The 14,384-nt window shown below is 42.2% G+C and overlaps 1 protein-coding gene across 3 annotated transcripts in view; it reads right to left on the bottom strand.

Annotated features, from left to right (window-relative positions):
• CEP112 (centrosomal protein 112) overlaps window positions 1–14,384 on the bottom strand; it is a 165,792-nt gene that overhangs the window by 93,887 nt on the left and 57,521 nt on the right. For all 3 annotated transcript variants that reach the window (XM_074160337.1, XM_074160339.1, XM_074160338.1), the window contains 2 exons: window positions 11,293–11,428; window positions 7,939–8,046 (listed from right to left, as the gene is read on the bottom strand). In XM_074160337.1, the coding sequence (XP_074016438.1) occupies window positions 7,939–8,046; window positions 11,293–11,428 (244 nt within the window). The remainder of the gene's footprint in view (window positions 1–7,938; window positions 8,047–11,292; window positions 11,429–14,384) is intronic.

Here is a 14,384-nt window from a genome sequence, read left to right as displayed (position 1 = left end):
TCCCAAGGTATAAGGCTGTAATGAGCCAAGGGCAGTGAAAAATCCATCAGTGTAGAACCACATATTACCACTGAAGCAGCAAATACACAGGGCAATGAACACGCACAGCGAATGCCTTTCACTTCCGATTTCATTGCAGGCTGCAATAACTTAATTGGTGTGACTGTGTTTCCTGTTATACTTCACCTTATAATCAACCACTAATAACCGTATTTCAACTGCAAACTAAGAATTGCAAGAGATTCTCCAGGAGAGACAGGCTGGGCTATTAGCCCGAGTGCAGTTTGATTTATCCTCCCCGCTACGACACCACACCTGAGCGCTCTCACTGTGGAGGTCAAATACATACCCCATCTGTTAATTGGTACTTACGAAGGCCTTCCAGAATGTTAATATTTTTAAAGTATGGGCAGCATAAACCTCACCTCAATCCTCCTGCCATGAGTAAATCACCAGCCTATTGGAAATGCAGTTGCATCCCCGGGATTCCACCACCCAGCGCCGCGGTGAGCACCAGGAGACCCCACCCCCCCGTAACGCCAATAGTTCTGCAAACAGAAATACTTCTTTCAAACCAATATACCTGGAGTCACTGCAAATGCCCGTCTGTAGCAGGCTCTGGTACAGAATTTGCTGTACGTAGGCTTTGTTTAGGGATTCAGAGTTTATTCAAGGACCTTCTTTGAACACAGGGAAGCGACTCCGCAGGCGTTCGCAGCCCGACTTGCTCTTCAGCGCAGGCAGCAATTTACGTTCCTGGAATCGTCTCCCATCTCCCTCTTCCCCCAAAAATGCCTTCTGTTGGCTGTGCAGGGAGCTCGGGCTTTTGACTCGGAATCACACACGTTAGATGTCTGAAGGAGACAGCGTAAATACCCATCTGTCTGGTTAACAAGTCTGTAAACAGCAATGCTTCAGCGAGAATTTCCACCCACTCTTTACTTGAAGGTTAAATTCGGATCCTTTTCCCATTTGCGAGTTTTAGCTATAACATGCAGTGAAAAGTTGATGCTGATGATTGAAGTGACTATTCCTCAGCTATTCTGCGCAAATGGCATTCATTTGTGTGTTAGGATGCTTCAAAGGAAACATTTATGCATCCTAGATTAATTTATTAAACGAAATTTATGCAGCTTGTTGCTGATGACATGAAAAATTTAGAGCCTCTGCTAACGTGCTCCTTTGGCCTCCATGCAAGAACAGACTGTATTTCAATTATCTTAGCGTACAGACAAAGGAGAGAAGAACAAAGCTTTTTACAAAGACTGTGTCCTTACAACTAAACCAGCATACTAAAACCGACCCTCAGCCTCTGCCTGTAACCGGACTGTTCAAAGTACCGCTGAGAAATGCCTGGACCATGACTGTGTCTGAGGAACACCACATTTCAGGCACATCTTAGGAAATGTTTTCTTCTCCTGAGTGGATAACAGGTGGGTCAAAAAGCAGCTAGAAGGAACGGAAAAGGAAGGACGAGGCCAGAAGAAAAGCAGGGACCTAAGTGCAGTGGCAGGAACTCTTCACTGAGAAAAGGTACAGGGACAAAGCCAGCTGGGCGTTAAGGTCGTTATCTCTATTACTGTGTCCCGCCGAACCCCTCTGAAGGCACGAGCTCGGCACTGGAGGCAGAGGTACACACATGGTGACTGTGTCTTCTGATAGGCCTGATGGTGTCTGCAGCAGTTCTGAAGACAAGGCCACCAGCTGGACAATAAATTGAGCTAAAAGTAATATCCCAAATAAACACAACAGGACTGTAAACCCAACACATTCAACATACAAGCAGCCTTTCATCCTCCTGCTTCCTACCTTAGAAAGGCAGCGTGGCCATGGCTGCAGCAGGAGGTAATAAAGAACGGTGCCTCCTGAAGCGTTCAACAGACCCTTCAAGCCTGCACCAACCCTCCAGCTGACCCCGTCGGCAGGACTTGCTTCTCCCAGTCCACAGGACTAAATGACGTTTCTTCAGCCTAAACAGCTCTAGGCTCCATTGCACTGGCTTTTCACAGACAGAACTTATCTTCCCTGAGGAGCTTCCTTTCCAAGTCCCATCCCCAAGTCACAGCAGTTTCTTGCTTTAATGCTTCATCCCCACTTTTTGCTCTCTTCCCTACCCAGGCTGCATTCTCCCCTCTCCCTCACGAGCTCACAGCTCTCATACACCACTCTACACCACTCTCATACACTGACTGTTCCAGCTGTTCCCAGAGAGGACATTGGAATTCTCCATGAGACTCTTCAGAATATTTAGCTGCTGAACTCCTGAACATCTGAATTAAACAATGCTTATTACCTAAATACACTTGAGGAGATCTTAAAGGGAAAAATATAAAACCACACCCGTCTCAAAAGTACCCAACCTCCAGCATTTCCAGGGATTATTGCTACTCTTTTAAGCAAAAGCAAAACAGCATCATCTCAGCCTTGATCAGCCAAACACTGGTGAAACCTCTTGGCACAAAGCTAAACAGCTAAAAATTAGCGGGGGAGATGCCCAACCATTAAACGTTAATCTGAATAAGACTTTAGAATATTTTTAAATAACTGAGCATGAGATTGTGCTTGGAACCTTAATACTAAATAGTGTTGCTGGCACTGAATAAGATGTTTGTTTTTAAATGCATACACTTATCCATAAAAACAATGGTTGTGATTACAAAATTTGTGTTTTACCTAAGAGAACCTCCCTCTTCTTTAAATTAACCTCACGAGGAAGTTATAAAAGACATACAGAAAGATCTAAAGAATATTATTCTTCTCCTCTTAATAATCTTTTCCTCTGCTCCAGCACACTGCTGAAATAAGAACCATTTCCCAGCACTGCCACGGGTCCTTGCTGCTGGCAGGTAAGATTCCAGCCACGCTCTTCTCACATTTAACCACTGATTCTGCACTTCTTTACCTCTCTTTCTTTAATGTAAAAGGCATATTTAAGCTCAACTACACCTTTGTCTTGCTCCCAACTTAAAAGTGTAGACTATTTCTCTCTTCTTTAACATGATTTCAAAGGGATTTTGTTAAATACCTAGTAAAATATTTGGGAAGGTGTCCTGTTTCTTTCCTATTTGGCTGAATAGGAGAAGACAACAACTAATTATTCCTTCACAAGTTTTACAGAAGTCAGAACTCAACAATAAATGTCGCAAGAAAGGATTTCCTGAGATAGGGGGAGATTCCTCAGCTGTCACGTCGCAGCTTTCCATTGCGCTATGGAAGCATGAATAATTATTATTTTAAAATGGAATAAACACAGTTAAAGAAAAGACAAACCAAAAGGTTTATTTATACATTCAGGTTGTCCATAACTCAAAGTAACACCATCCTGCTACCACAAAAATTCATCAGCTTTTTCATGGTGCCTTCTCCCTGCTACCAAAATGAAATTTCACAGACTTTGGCTCTCTTACTAATCTTGCATCTCGATTTGTTCCCACTCACCCAGTCATAGCACTTCAGCAGATTTAAAGATTAAGATCATAGAACCATAGAATGGCTAGAGTTGGAAGGACCTTAAAGATCATCGAATTCCAACCCCCCTGCCAAGATCTCCAAAAGTTCCCTCAAAGCGTTCTGTCCATGACAATTCATGAAAACCTGCTTAAGAGGCAGGTGAGCCCGTAGGTGACCCTGCTGTGAAACACCCCCGCGTGAGGTCCTGCTCCACCAGGAGCGCTCTGCCACGGGACCACAGCTCGCCCCGAGAGACGTGCTCTCCAAAAGTGCCCAACCAACGTGCATGTGGGGAAAAAAGCAAATTCATTAACTTTTCTGTCAAGTTGGCCTGCCTAAAATCCTTTACTGCAAACTTTGGGCACGTGCTCTTTCAAACACTGGGGCTCGTGGAAAATAATTTAGCAGAAACACTTCCCAGGTATTTTGAGCTAAACCAAGGATGCAATTAGAAAGTCGGGGAAAAAAAAAAAAAAGAAAGAAAAAAGAAAAAATGGGAGTGGGTGCAAAAAACCAAACAACCCTTTTTCCTGTGCTGACGGTGCCATAAAGCCCAACTATAGACACTGCAACCATTTCAAAGGCAGGAAAGGCTGAGGCCTTCGCTGTGGTGTCCACTGGCTTTGAAGTGCCGAGAGCAGCTGCTCCCAGCAGATAGGAACTGTGGTGCTGCTGGAGCTATTTTTTTCCTCAAAATATACTTTCAAATCTAACAGCTGCAAGTAGAACAAAGTTGAGCTAAAGTATATTTAAAGAAAAAAAAGACACCAGTTTCTCCCTAAGAGTGCTCTCAGTGGATACTTCAAAAGAAAGTGGCACTGAATCAGCAGAAGCTGGAACCAGGAGTGACACGTGACAGCTGAGACCAACTACTGCCAGATCCAAAATTTCTTCTTTGCTTTATCAATGGGCTCAAACACATTAGAGAAGTTAACAAAACATTAACTGCCGTGGTTCTGTATGGTTTTTCCTAATTCTTTTTCAAGGAAAATTTAAAAATATTGATATATATCAATATATCTCAGGTTATTTATTGAGATAAATATCAATATATAACCTATCAGTATATCTCATCTGTAGGCAGAGCAATCTTTCAGCCCCACGGCAAACAGTCCATGTCCACACCAGTAATCTCTGAAATCAGTATTCAAGGAGAGTCCTGCGATTCACAGGCAACCATTCATGTAAAGCAGAGAGGTAAAAGCACGGCTCTCAAGTTCCAACACTGCTGAGATGTTTCTCAGATTGGAGAACTGGACAGCACATCAGTTAATTTGGATCCTCATTACCAACTTGATTAAATTTATGGGCAACTGAATTCCCCAGTGTTTCTGCCACTCACTGTGCCAACCTACGCAAAATACATCTGACGGCCAATTTTCCTACACTTTGTGCATAAATTCCCTTTGACAACTAGATTCACACACTTGAGGCAGAACATCTCAAAGCCACTGCTACATTTCTCAGGAGCTAAAGTATCCGCTTTTTTGGTCAGGTGTCTGTTTCCCGACTGGAACTCTGCTGGAGCCCTCCTGATACACACCACCAATTCTCATCATCTGCTCTATTTGCACAGTTTAAATCAGACCCCAAGTAACAACCAAAGAAATATGCAGTAAAACAAGGCAAGGAGAAGTCTGCTTTAAAAGTGGTTCAGAAGTCTGGAAGAATAAATAGAGAGTAATACAGAGGAACAGAAGCTGAAACTCCTGAAAGGCAATTTTAAGAGGGGAAGAACCGAGCTCATTCCGCGCTGTGGCTGGGCTGGAGGAGCTTCGCACTGCAGAAATGACAACACACAAAAGACATCGTTCCTAATGATAACCCACTGCAATCTGCAGGAAGGGTCACATACTTTTGGTGTTCCCAACCTCTCAAAGAACATTCCAAATGAAGCACGAAGAGAAATAAATTTCAAAAAAGGGCATTAACAGGATTCCTCTGAAAATTCTTCCGAGGCTCTCATTGTTTAGCTGTTTAGTGCTGAAACCCTTTCCTTGGGTTTCAGTGATGTTTCGTAAAGCCCAGTCGTTCTTTCCTACCGGAAAAAGTAGTTATCCTCAGTCAAATGAAAGTGACGCAGCAAACACCTCCTCCGAGTGGAAAAGGCTCTCACTGATGTTTGCCACAAGATCAACATTGTTACAGAACACCAATTCTGGAAAAAGATTCACCAAAAAACTTTGAAGTATCACTTTCATTTCTTGTTTTATGAGGGTTTTTGACCCAATCTCAGCAAGGTCTGAATATAATAGGCATGATGATACAAGAAAACAAATAAAAATAAACTGCAACACTAACAGGCATTATCACTTTCCTTTAGTGTGCAAAACCAGCAGATTATTTGGCAGAAGATTGGATCTATGGCTTGGTAGCTCTTGCCGTGTATACTGAAAGCCAAAAAATTACCATTTGTAGGTAGGAACAGAATTGTCAGAACATCTGATGAACTGCAGGTTAGTACTTATTTCTACAGATCGTGTTCCTAAATCTGGGAACAACATCTTTGAATAAATGCTCACTTAGGACTTTAAGGATGCCGCACAAGTTATGAGAACTATAAAGAAAAAAGTGAACCAACCATATCACTAAAATGATGTGAACATGTGATTCCATAAAAAAAAAAAAAGTCACTTTAAAGCAGATGCCCAAGTAACCCCAGCACCTCCCACCTTCCTCCCTTCAGCACCTCCTTCAATTGACTCAAACTTCCTCACCTTTAATCATAGAATCATCTGGGCTGGAAGGGACCTTCAAAGGTCATCTAGTCTGACCCCCCCCGCAGTCAGCGGGGACACCCCCAACTAGACCAGGTTGCCCAGGGCCTCGTCGAGCCTCACCTTGAATGTCTCCAGGGAAGGGGCCTCAACCACCTCCCTTGGCAACCTGTTCCAGTGTTCCACCACCCTCATGGTAAAGAACTTATTCCTAATGTCTAATCTAAATCTGCTTTTTTCCAGTTTAAAGCCATTACCCCTTGTTCTGTCATTGCCGGCCTTTGTAAACAGACTGTCTCCAGCCTTCCTGTAGGCCCCCTTCAGATATTGGAAGGCTGCTACAAGGTCTCCCCAGAGCCTCCTCTTCTCCAGGCTGAACAACCCCAGCTCCCTCAGCCTGTCAAGCAATTATTGCAAAGCCCTTGACACGAACAAATAATTTGAAGAAAATCTCTTGCCATGATTACATAGCAGTGAGTGCATTTGTGATTTCTAGCCTTTATTCCAGAGACCATACTACATCACAACAGAGGGGTAGAATTCTTACTGCAACTGAACTCTTTTGGCAAATGAGTTCATCTGCAAGACAAAACCCACGAAACAAGCCAATATCTGTGAAACCTGGACTATTCCCGAAGCCTTAAATAGAAGAATCGTAAAGAAATCACCCAGCGAAACAAAAAGCCTGTGGAGATGTATCTATGACATGGGACAGTTTCTCACCCTCTGCCAGGTGACAACCCAATTAGTCATGTTGACAATTCTGAGTGAGGATGAGGAAAACACTTTGATCTGAACCAACAATCTCCCTTCGATTCCAATCTTTGTGGCGAGCCACGCACAGAGCACACCATTGTTCCAGCCAAGCTCTGGTGAAGAGCTCTCTCAACACCTCCCAAAGTGATCCCAATCCTCAATTAGTTGAAACAGCCCCCTCCAGATGGGCCAGAGCAAGTCCCGTTCCACAGGCCAACTGCAGTAGTTCATCCTCTTACCAGCACCGAAGATAAACAGAAATGAAACCATATTTCTCTGGTGGAAATGTAAGCTTATATCCATGCAGAAATATTGACTAGAGAGAACTTCAAGCTTATGGACTAACTGTCTCATTGCTAAAACTTTTTTTTTCCATCCCTTAACAGGTGTCACCAAACACACCACTTCAGTTTCACGACAAAGAACCACCAAGTGCCTGATGGGCTGTTTCAGCCGCGTAGCACTCAAGTCTGTATCATACAATAATTTGTCTGCTTCTAGTTCTGTTTTTTCCCTTTACGCCTCACAGCACCACTGAACTCAACTCTCTTGTCTCCACCCAAATGTTTCCTGAATATTTCCCAACTCTGAAATTACATTACAGTAATGAAAATCACTATCAGTGGGCGAAAACAAGCATTCATATGAACACTCCCCGCATTAAAAATGAGAAAAAAGAATAAAACGCTGTTTCTTGACAAGAAAAACAGATAACACATTGAATAATTTCATCTGGCCGTTATGAAAATAGGTGTTACCACCTGTAACCCTGGGAAACAATTTGAAAGAGTCAGAGGTACAAAGGACTGCAAAGAGGAAAGAAAAATATTTTCTATGGAGATGCTTCCCTCTCCATCTCCCACCACATAAACTCCACGTACCTATAAATTTTAGCTTTATACAAAGAACAGCAACGCAGGGAGAGGACAGGGCTGATCTACCACAGGACCTGACCTACAGCTGCATGAGATGTCCCTCCTCCCCTCCACCCCACGCAGCAAACCCACTGACCGACCTGTTGCTCGTATCTTTGCTGGAGCTCTTCCAATTGCCTGGAGAATTCTTTGGATTGCTTTTCCCGGAGCGATTTTGATCTGCTTAGATCAGCTTCAACCTTTTCCATCTACATGGCAAAAGAAAGGGAATATTTAATTATTTTTTTTTTAAAAGGCAGAGCTTGAAACATCCTGACGTTTCTACAGTTGTTTGCAAACCATCAAAGACACGAAGAAACCTTGCTGAGAATGATAATAATACTACGTACGGAGTGAAAATTAATGTTCAGTGAACATCAGATTAATAGTTACTTAAGGATATAACGATCACCTACACCACGCCACTCCCTGATTACAGACTTCTGGCTCCGTTTCTCATTTGACAGTAGTGCACATCCCAGCAAAACGAAGTGAAGACTTTTTCTAGACATATTTAAGACTCAAATACGTTTCACTTAAAAATATATTGCCTGTGGAAATTCAAGGGAAATCATGTGTGAGTCAGTGCACAAACTACACACTTAATGTAAGTTTACATTAAATCAGTAAAATAACTTAAAAGAGAATTATTTGGCTGCAAGTAAAGTTCTCTGAAGATAGTCATCGCCTATGAATAATGAGTCCCACAGATTCCAGCACACAGCATCAAGGAAGCAATTTCATAACCCAATTAACAAAGGCTTTTGTATCAAAAGCTCAACTGTTAGCTGTACGTCAGGCATGCTTCCAGGGGAACATACATACACAGTGCTGTGCTGCAGCGCACACTCCTCCATCACTGATACATCGAGGGCCAAACACAGGCAGCGAATAAACTGTCTCCCTGCAGAGGGCAGGAAGGGGTGTAGCTGTCGGGAGGACCAGCGCTGCCACCGGCCCATCTGCTGCACCAAAAGAAGAAACGCGTGAATTCCTGAACCTGGAGCCAAGATCCTGCTTGGCCCAAGGGAGTGCTCCGTCTCCACCAGATGTCTTTGCCAATCGACCTGGACACCGCCTCCGAGCCAGGGAAAAGACAGTTCTCAGAAAAGCATTTTATTGGAAAGAACTGCAGCAAGAGAAGAAGATATAAGGCTTGGAATTGTTGGCCAGATAGAAAGTGGAAAAACAGAATGCAAAGGAAGAAGCGATCCTTCCAGTAGTTCTTGAGCCTCACTGCTACTACCTGCTACTAAGAAACAGGACTTCAATGAATATTTTATAAATAACCTCTTCTGCCTCCATATTTACTCCAGTTGCATTTTCATAGCCATATTTTACTCTGCTCAACAAAAACCAGAAAAATAAAAGATCTTATTACTTTATTAAAGGAATTTTATTTTTAAGAGAATGAAAAAATCGTAAAAACATATGCAGCTTCGCTTTATCTCTCCTGGCTTTTGCGCTTTACTCCTCAGGTCACATTCATATATTTCTGACAAGAGCAACGAGGACTCTTGATCGTTGTTTGCCAAAGCCAGGAAACACAAGATCTAAAGTACCATGACATAGTCTATGTATGGTTTCTCTTTTTCCTAGTTACTATGAGAAAAAATGCAGGTCTTACAGCTAAAACTGTACCATTCACCCATCAAGGGGCATGAGGGGAGCCTTAAGAATCACAAGCTTGCCAAAATAGGAAGCAGATGGCAAAAAATATCACAGAACCAAAGCAACGAATCCAATATTGATTACAAGAACTGAAAACGTCAGACCTCATTTTGTTTATCTCCATAATTAACTTTACCACACACCAAAAAATGGTTTTAGAAGCCCAATATTTCTAATCTAGTTGAAAGTACAGTGTTGCCATAGCTACAAGGGTTTTTGCTTTATAAGTAATACATTCCACCTAACTACAAAAAATAGTTTTCCAATCTGCTACAATCTAAGGGGTGATTTATCTAAAGAGTACGTGTGTGCAGAAGAATGAGAAAGGACAAAGCTCTGAAGACAGCTTCAATAGTGTTTCTTTGATGTATTTCCTTCAATCTTAAGACGAGCACTGCACACTCCTACAGCATCAGTTTCTATTTCTAGAGTTTAGCTTGCAAGTGGGGACAGAATAACCCCATGGCTGGTTCTTGGAGAACAGCAAGATTTATTTTCAAAATTTCCCAGAACACAGCAATATTCTCAGAGAAACTTGCAGTCATTTTTAAATGACAATTAATTTTGTAAGTTTTCCAAATTCTTTTGCAGATTTTCTGTTTTGGATTGGATTTGTTTGCCTCCTCCCCTCCCCCCCCTTTTTTTTTTTAATTGAATGAAACAGTTATTAGTCTTTCTAGAATTAGATTACATCCCTTTTGGAGCAGAAATTAGGTATTATTTTAAGTTATCGTGAAGAAGTTGGAGGAGAGTCTCATGGCACAGAAAATGTCGGATTAAAATTGTCGGATTTGTCGTATTGCCCTCACAGGTCTAGTTTGCAGACCAAATCTTGCTTTTATAAGTTTGTTCTTGCTTTTTTTATTTCCAAGTTTTATTATTTGCTGTCTGCATGAGTCTTAAAAATATCAGCAGTGCCTTACTTAATTTCTCATTTTTGTTGAAGATTTTCAGAAAAAAAAAACTTCGTAAGAACAACCAGAAGAGAACTTGTTGGATTCTGAGGCAGCGTGCTTAGAAAGCCCTTACAATATCAGATTGCAGCATCCCACTGTCAGCAGCGAGGCTCGGTTATGAGAGGTGAGGCTGGAAAACAGAGCCTCTGGTCAGGTAGAATTACAAGCTTGAAATATGTAGAGAGATTTCAACCACGTAAGCAAGTTAAGGACATACTCCCTTCTCTCCCCTTCTTTTTGATCACCAGTTGCTTGTTCCTTATTTCACTCATCACACTGCATTTATAAAATCCCAGGGACAATGGTTTAACTACTGTTTGCTCCATAAGGAATTTAAGACAAAATCTTTTCACGTAAATTCCTGCTACTAATTTTCCGGGACAGAAAGATGGGGTTTTTTGTCCTCTGCACGTGACTGCCAGCAGCCACGACGGCTCTGCCCCTGTTTAGGCTCAAACTGATTACAGGACCTCATTAATGGAAGAGAGCGCCGTTCCGAAAAGAGTAGGAAGGGACACACATTTAAGTGGAAAATTATAAACGCTGTTCCACAGGGGTGTATAAACTAACACTTTATACTCTCACTCCTGAAAAATCCCTAATCAGTATCACAACCGCAGATATCTTTATAACAATGACAATTCTGGCTTTGTTAGAAAGATGAAACATCTGCTAACATCCCTTTCTGACTCGCTAGCAAAGACACTACATTGTGAAAGATTTTGATGTAGCACTCTCAAGTGAAGCATGTTTCTGGCATTGTAAGATCAGAATATGCTATCCTACTGAGACAGAGTTTCAGAAAGGCTGGCATTGTGACCTTCTCACCTGCTGTTTCATTTCAGCATAGACTTTTTCTGAGTTCAGCTCCACCTGCCGCTTAAACTCCTCCAGGGCAGCATCTGCCTGCTGGGCCTGCAGCCTCTGTACCTCTGTCACCCGACTCAGCTGCTCCTCCTTCTCCCTAGAAAGTCACAGAAAATTTTCAGAGTTCAAGTATCAAATAAAAGAACAAGTGTGCTGGTGTAAAAGAGAGGCCTTTAACCCCATCAGTTTAAAATAGGATTCAGATTTCAATTTCCTGTCCCGGCTTCTGCCAAACTTCCCTTAGCAATACTTTGAAGAAGGGAGCAGACGGCTGCAGTTATTTGCGCTTTCTCTCATTGGATTTCGCGCTCCCAAACACGTGTCCATCGCTTACCACGCTACCTGCATCTTCAAAGTCTGCATTGACTCCAACGGTTTGCTACCTGCTGTATAACCCCCTTCTTTTAATCTCACCTTTCAAAGAATATTGCCCCCCCAATTACTTGAATTAATTCCTTTCAGCACGATCGTCTTCTCCCATTAAAAAACAAACAAAAAAAAATTATCCCAGCACCATCTTTGCTCAGATGCAGGATTATTCACTGCTTGACACGTATCAAAATGCAAAGCAGAGTAATGCGTGACATATGGTACCTTCTTAATCTATTAGAAACCCCTAATGCTGTAATATCTATTCAGCCTTTAAAGTAATGACAGATGTTAAGTCTTTATGCAAAGATACTCCATATTAACAGCCTATAGCATTTGACATATTGATGTCAATACATATATAGAAATTGGTTTGGGTTTCTTAAGACATCACAGTATATCAACAGTAATGCATGCACAACATTTTATGGACATCGATGCACATACATGTGTGTATATATATGTACACCTAAAAAATAGACACATTCACCGTACTGACAGACAAAAATTCTGCTAACTTGCAAATATTTGAGAAACGCTGATGTGATTCCTCCCACAGAAGACAACCAGGCAGCGCTGGTAACTTTCTATTACACGTTCCTGTTTTCGCAGGTCAGCAGAGTTGCCCGACTTTGTGTTAAGGCCCAGGGGAACACAATGGTGGCTTCGATGGACAAAGCTGGCTCCACCAGTGGTTTGTAACAGGAGACACATTCAAACAGACCTGTGGTTGACATTTTCATTTTACAGGCGGAGGAAGTACCTCGTGATAAATTTCCCATTTTGACAGAAATTATTTCCATATAAAACAAAGAATCTGACACATAAGAGTCGGAAAAGACCAACTAATTCATCCAGTCTGTCACCTTGCCAGCGCTGAACCAGCTCTTACAGCACTGAGCAAGCCTTTTCTAAAGGTCAGGGAGCTGCCAAGCCCAGAGCTACAGCATTCACATCCTCTTCTGCGGTTTTCATACCAGAGTCTGACAATGGGACAAAGACCATAATCCTACATCTTCACAAAGTGTCCGTTTGCAGTCAGGAGAGCAGGGTAATTCTATTAGCAAAGAGATCAAAGAAATGCCACAAGCCCTGAGTAAGTCTATTACTGTTTACTTTTCTAGTTTTTTCATCATGCATATTTTAAAAACAATATTTGATTTTGGTACCTTCCTTACAGCTGACAGAACAACCGAGACATAAGGAGACTGCTATTTTCCTTACAGAAAAGGGAAAATACCTTTCTTAGCCAGCAGAAACCGGAGCGAAACAGAACAAAATCCTGTATCGCATTTTTGGTGATAATTGCTTAGAGGGGTTGGGTTCATGTTCACAGAAAAGCGTGTGCAAATTTTCTTCAGATTTGGTAGAGAGCATCCACCACCCCCACACAGATGTGCTTTATTTCTGCTGCCACAGCAATTCCATTTTCTAAACTCCTTTGAGGGGGAAGCATATCTGTATATTAATCTAAGTTATCATATTCTCCATTTATTTATAAGGCAATAGAAATTACACAGCAAAAAAGAAAACACCATCAAAATCAATATTTTTTTTTTCCCCATCTAAATTCGACTCACAAAAAGACCATTTAGGATTTAAATTTCTACTACAGAAGATCCAAAAGATCAAAATTGCAAGCACAGAACCCCTCAGAGGTTTCTCAGAACGGGCACACACTGATGGCTCCAGAGCTACAGCCAATGGAACCGAGGAGTTGGTTACGCACCGGCTCCAGCTGCAAAGGCGTTTGTGCAATTACCCCCCCGAAACCCACGTAGCAGGGAGCTGCTGAACATAGATGTTTCTAAGTTAATAGCTGTTTGATACTGAATTATGGTGGTTGTTCCCCTCTCCCACAACAAACTGTACCAGTAGTTCACAGGAAAGAATACGTAAGAGGCTGAAAGATCCTCCAAAACCCACGCAGGGCTCAGCGCCCCACGGGAGAAGAGGGAGAGGCAGCGGAGCAGCAGGAGACACCGAGGAGGGAAAATCCCAACCTCGCTGTTGGGTCCCTCACACTCTCCTCCCGAAGTTCCGAAGGTCAGCGACGGGCACTGCGTCACAAACCTCCCTCCCCGCAAAATACATCCCATATTTCCAATCCGCACTGGAAACAGACCCCAAAGCTCATTCAAACGTACACACAGAGAAGTGCCCAGAGACGTCGGAACAACATTTTTGGTCCAGTCAGATGGAAATGCAACAAATCTAAACATAAAAGGACCAGGTGCCAGTCCCTGTGCCATCAGTGAGCCTCCACATTTATACATCCTCTTCCTGAGGAACAGATTTTAATTCTGAAATATTGTGATATAAACTTTTAGGAGTTGGGTTTTCTGCACCTTCCTTTCTTTGAAAGGCCTAATCCCATGAATAGAGGCAACATCTCATTATAACCAGGAATAAAACTTCATTTTTTTTTAAGGATTTGGGCGCTAGCACTCTCAACTTTCTGTGCAGTTAAGGTTTGTACAGAAGCTTAGAGAAGACGAACAACAATGACCATGGCTCACAAATATAAGAAAAGCTTTACTTTTTTTCCCAAGACACTGAGCAATGTGCCTTGCATGAAGCACTAAAATATTCACTTTGAAGATTATTTTTTTCAGTTGGACTAGTTGTGGGGCCGAATACAATACAATTACATCACTTCAATCCCCTAAAGCTGAGCCGGTTTG

This window comes from Numenius arquata, chromosome 17, assembly GCF_964106895.1.
Source record: "Numenius arquata chromosome 17, bNumArq3.hap1.1, whole genome shotgun sequence".
Taxonomy (NCBI): Eukaryota; Metazoa; Chordata; class Aves; order Charadriiformes; family Scolopacidae; genus Numenius; species Numenius arquata.
This window is presented reverse-complemented; position numbering and strand designations above follow the sequence as displayed.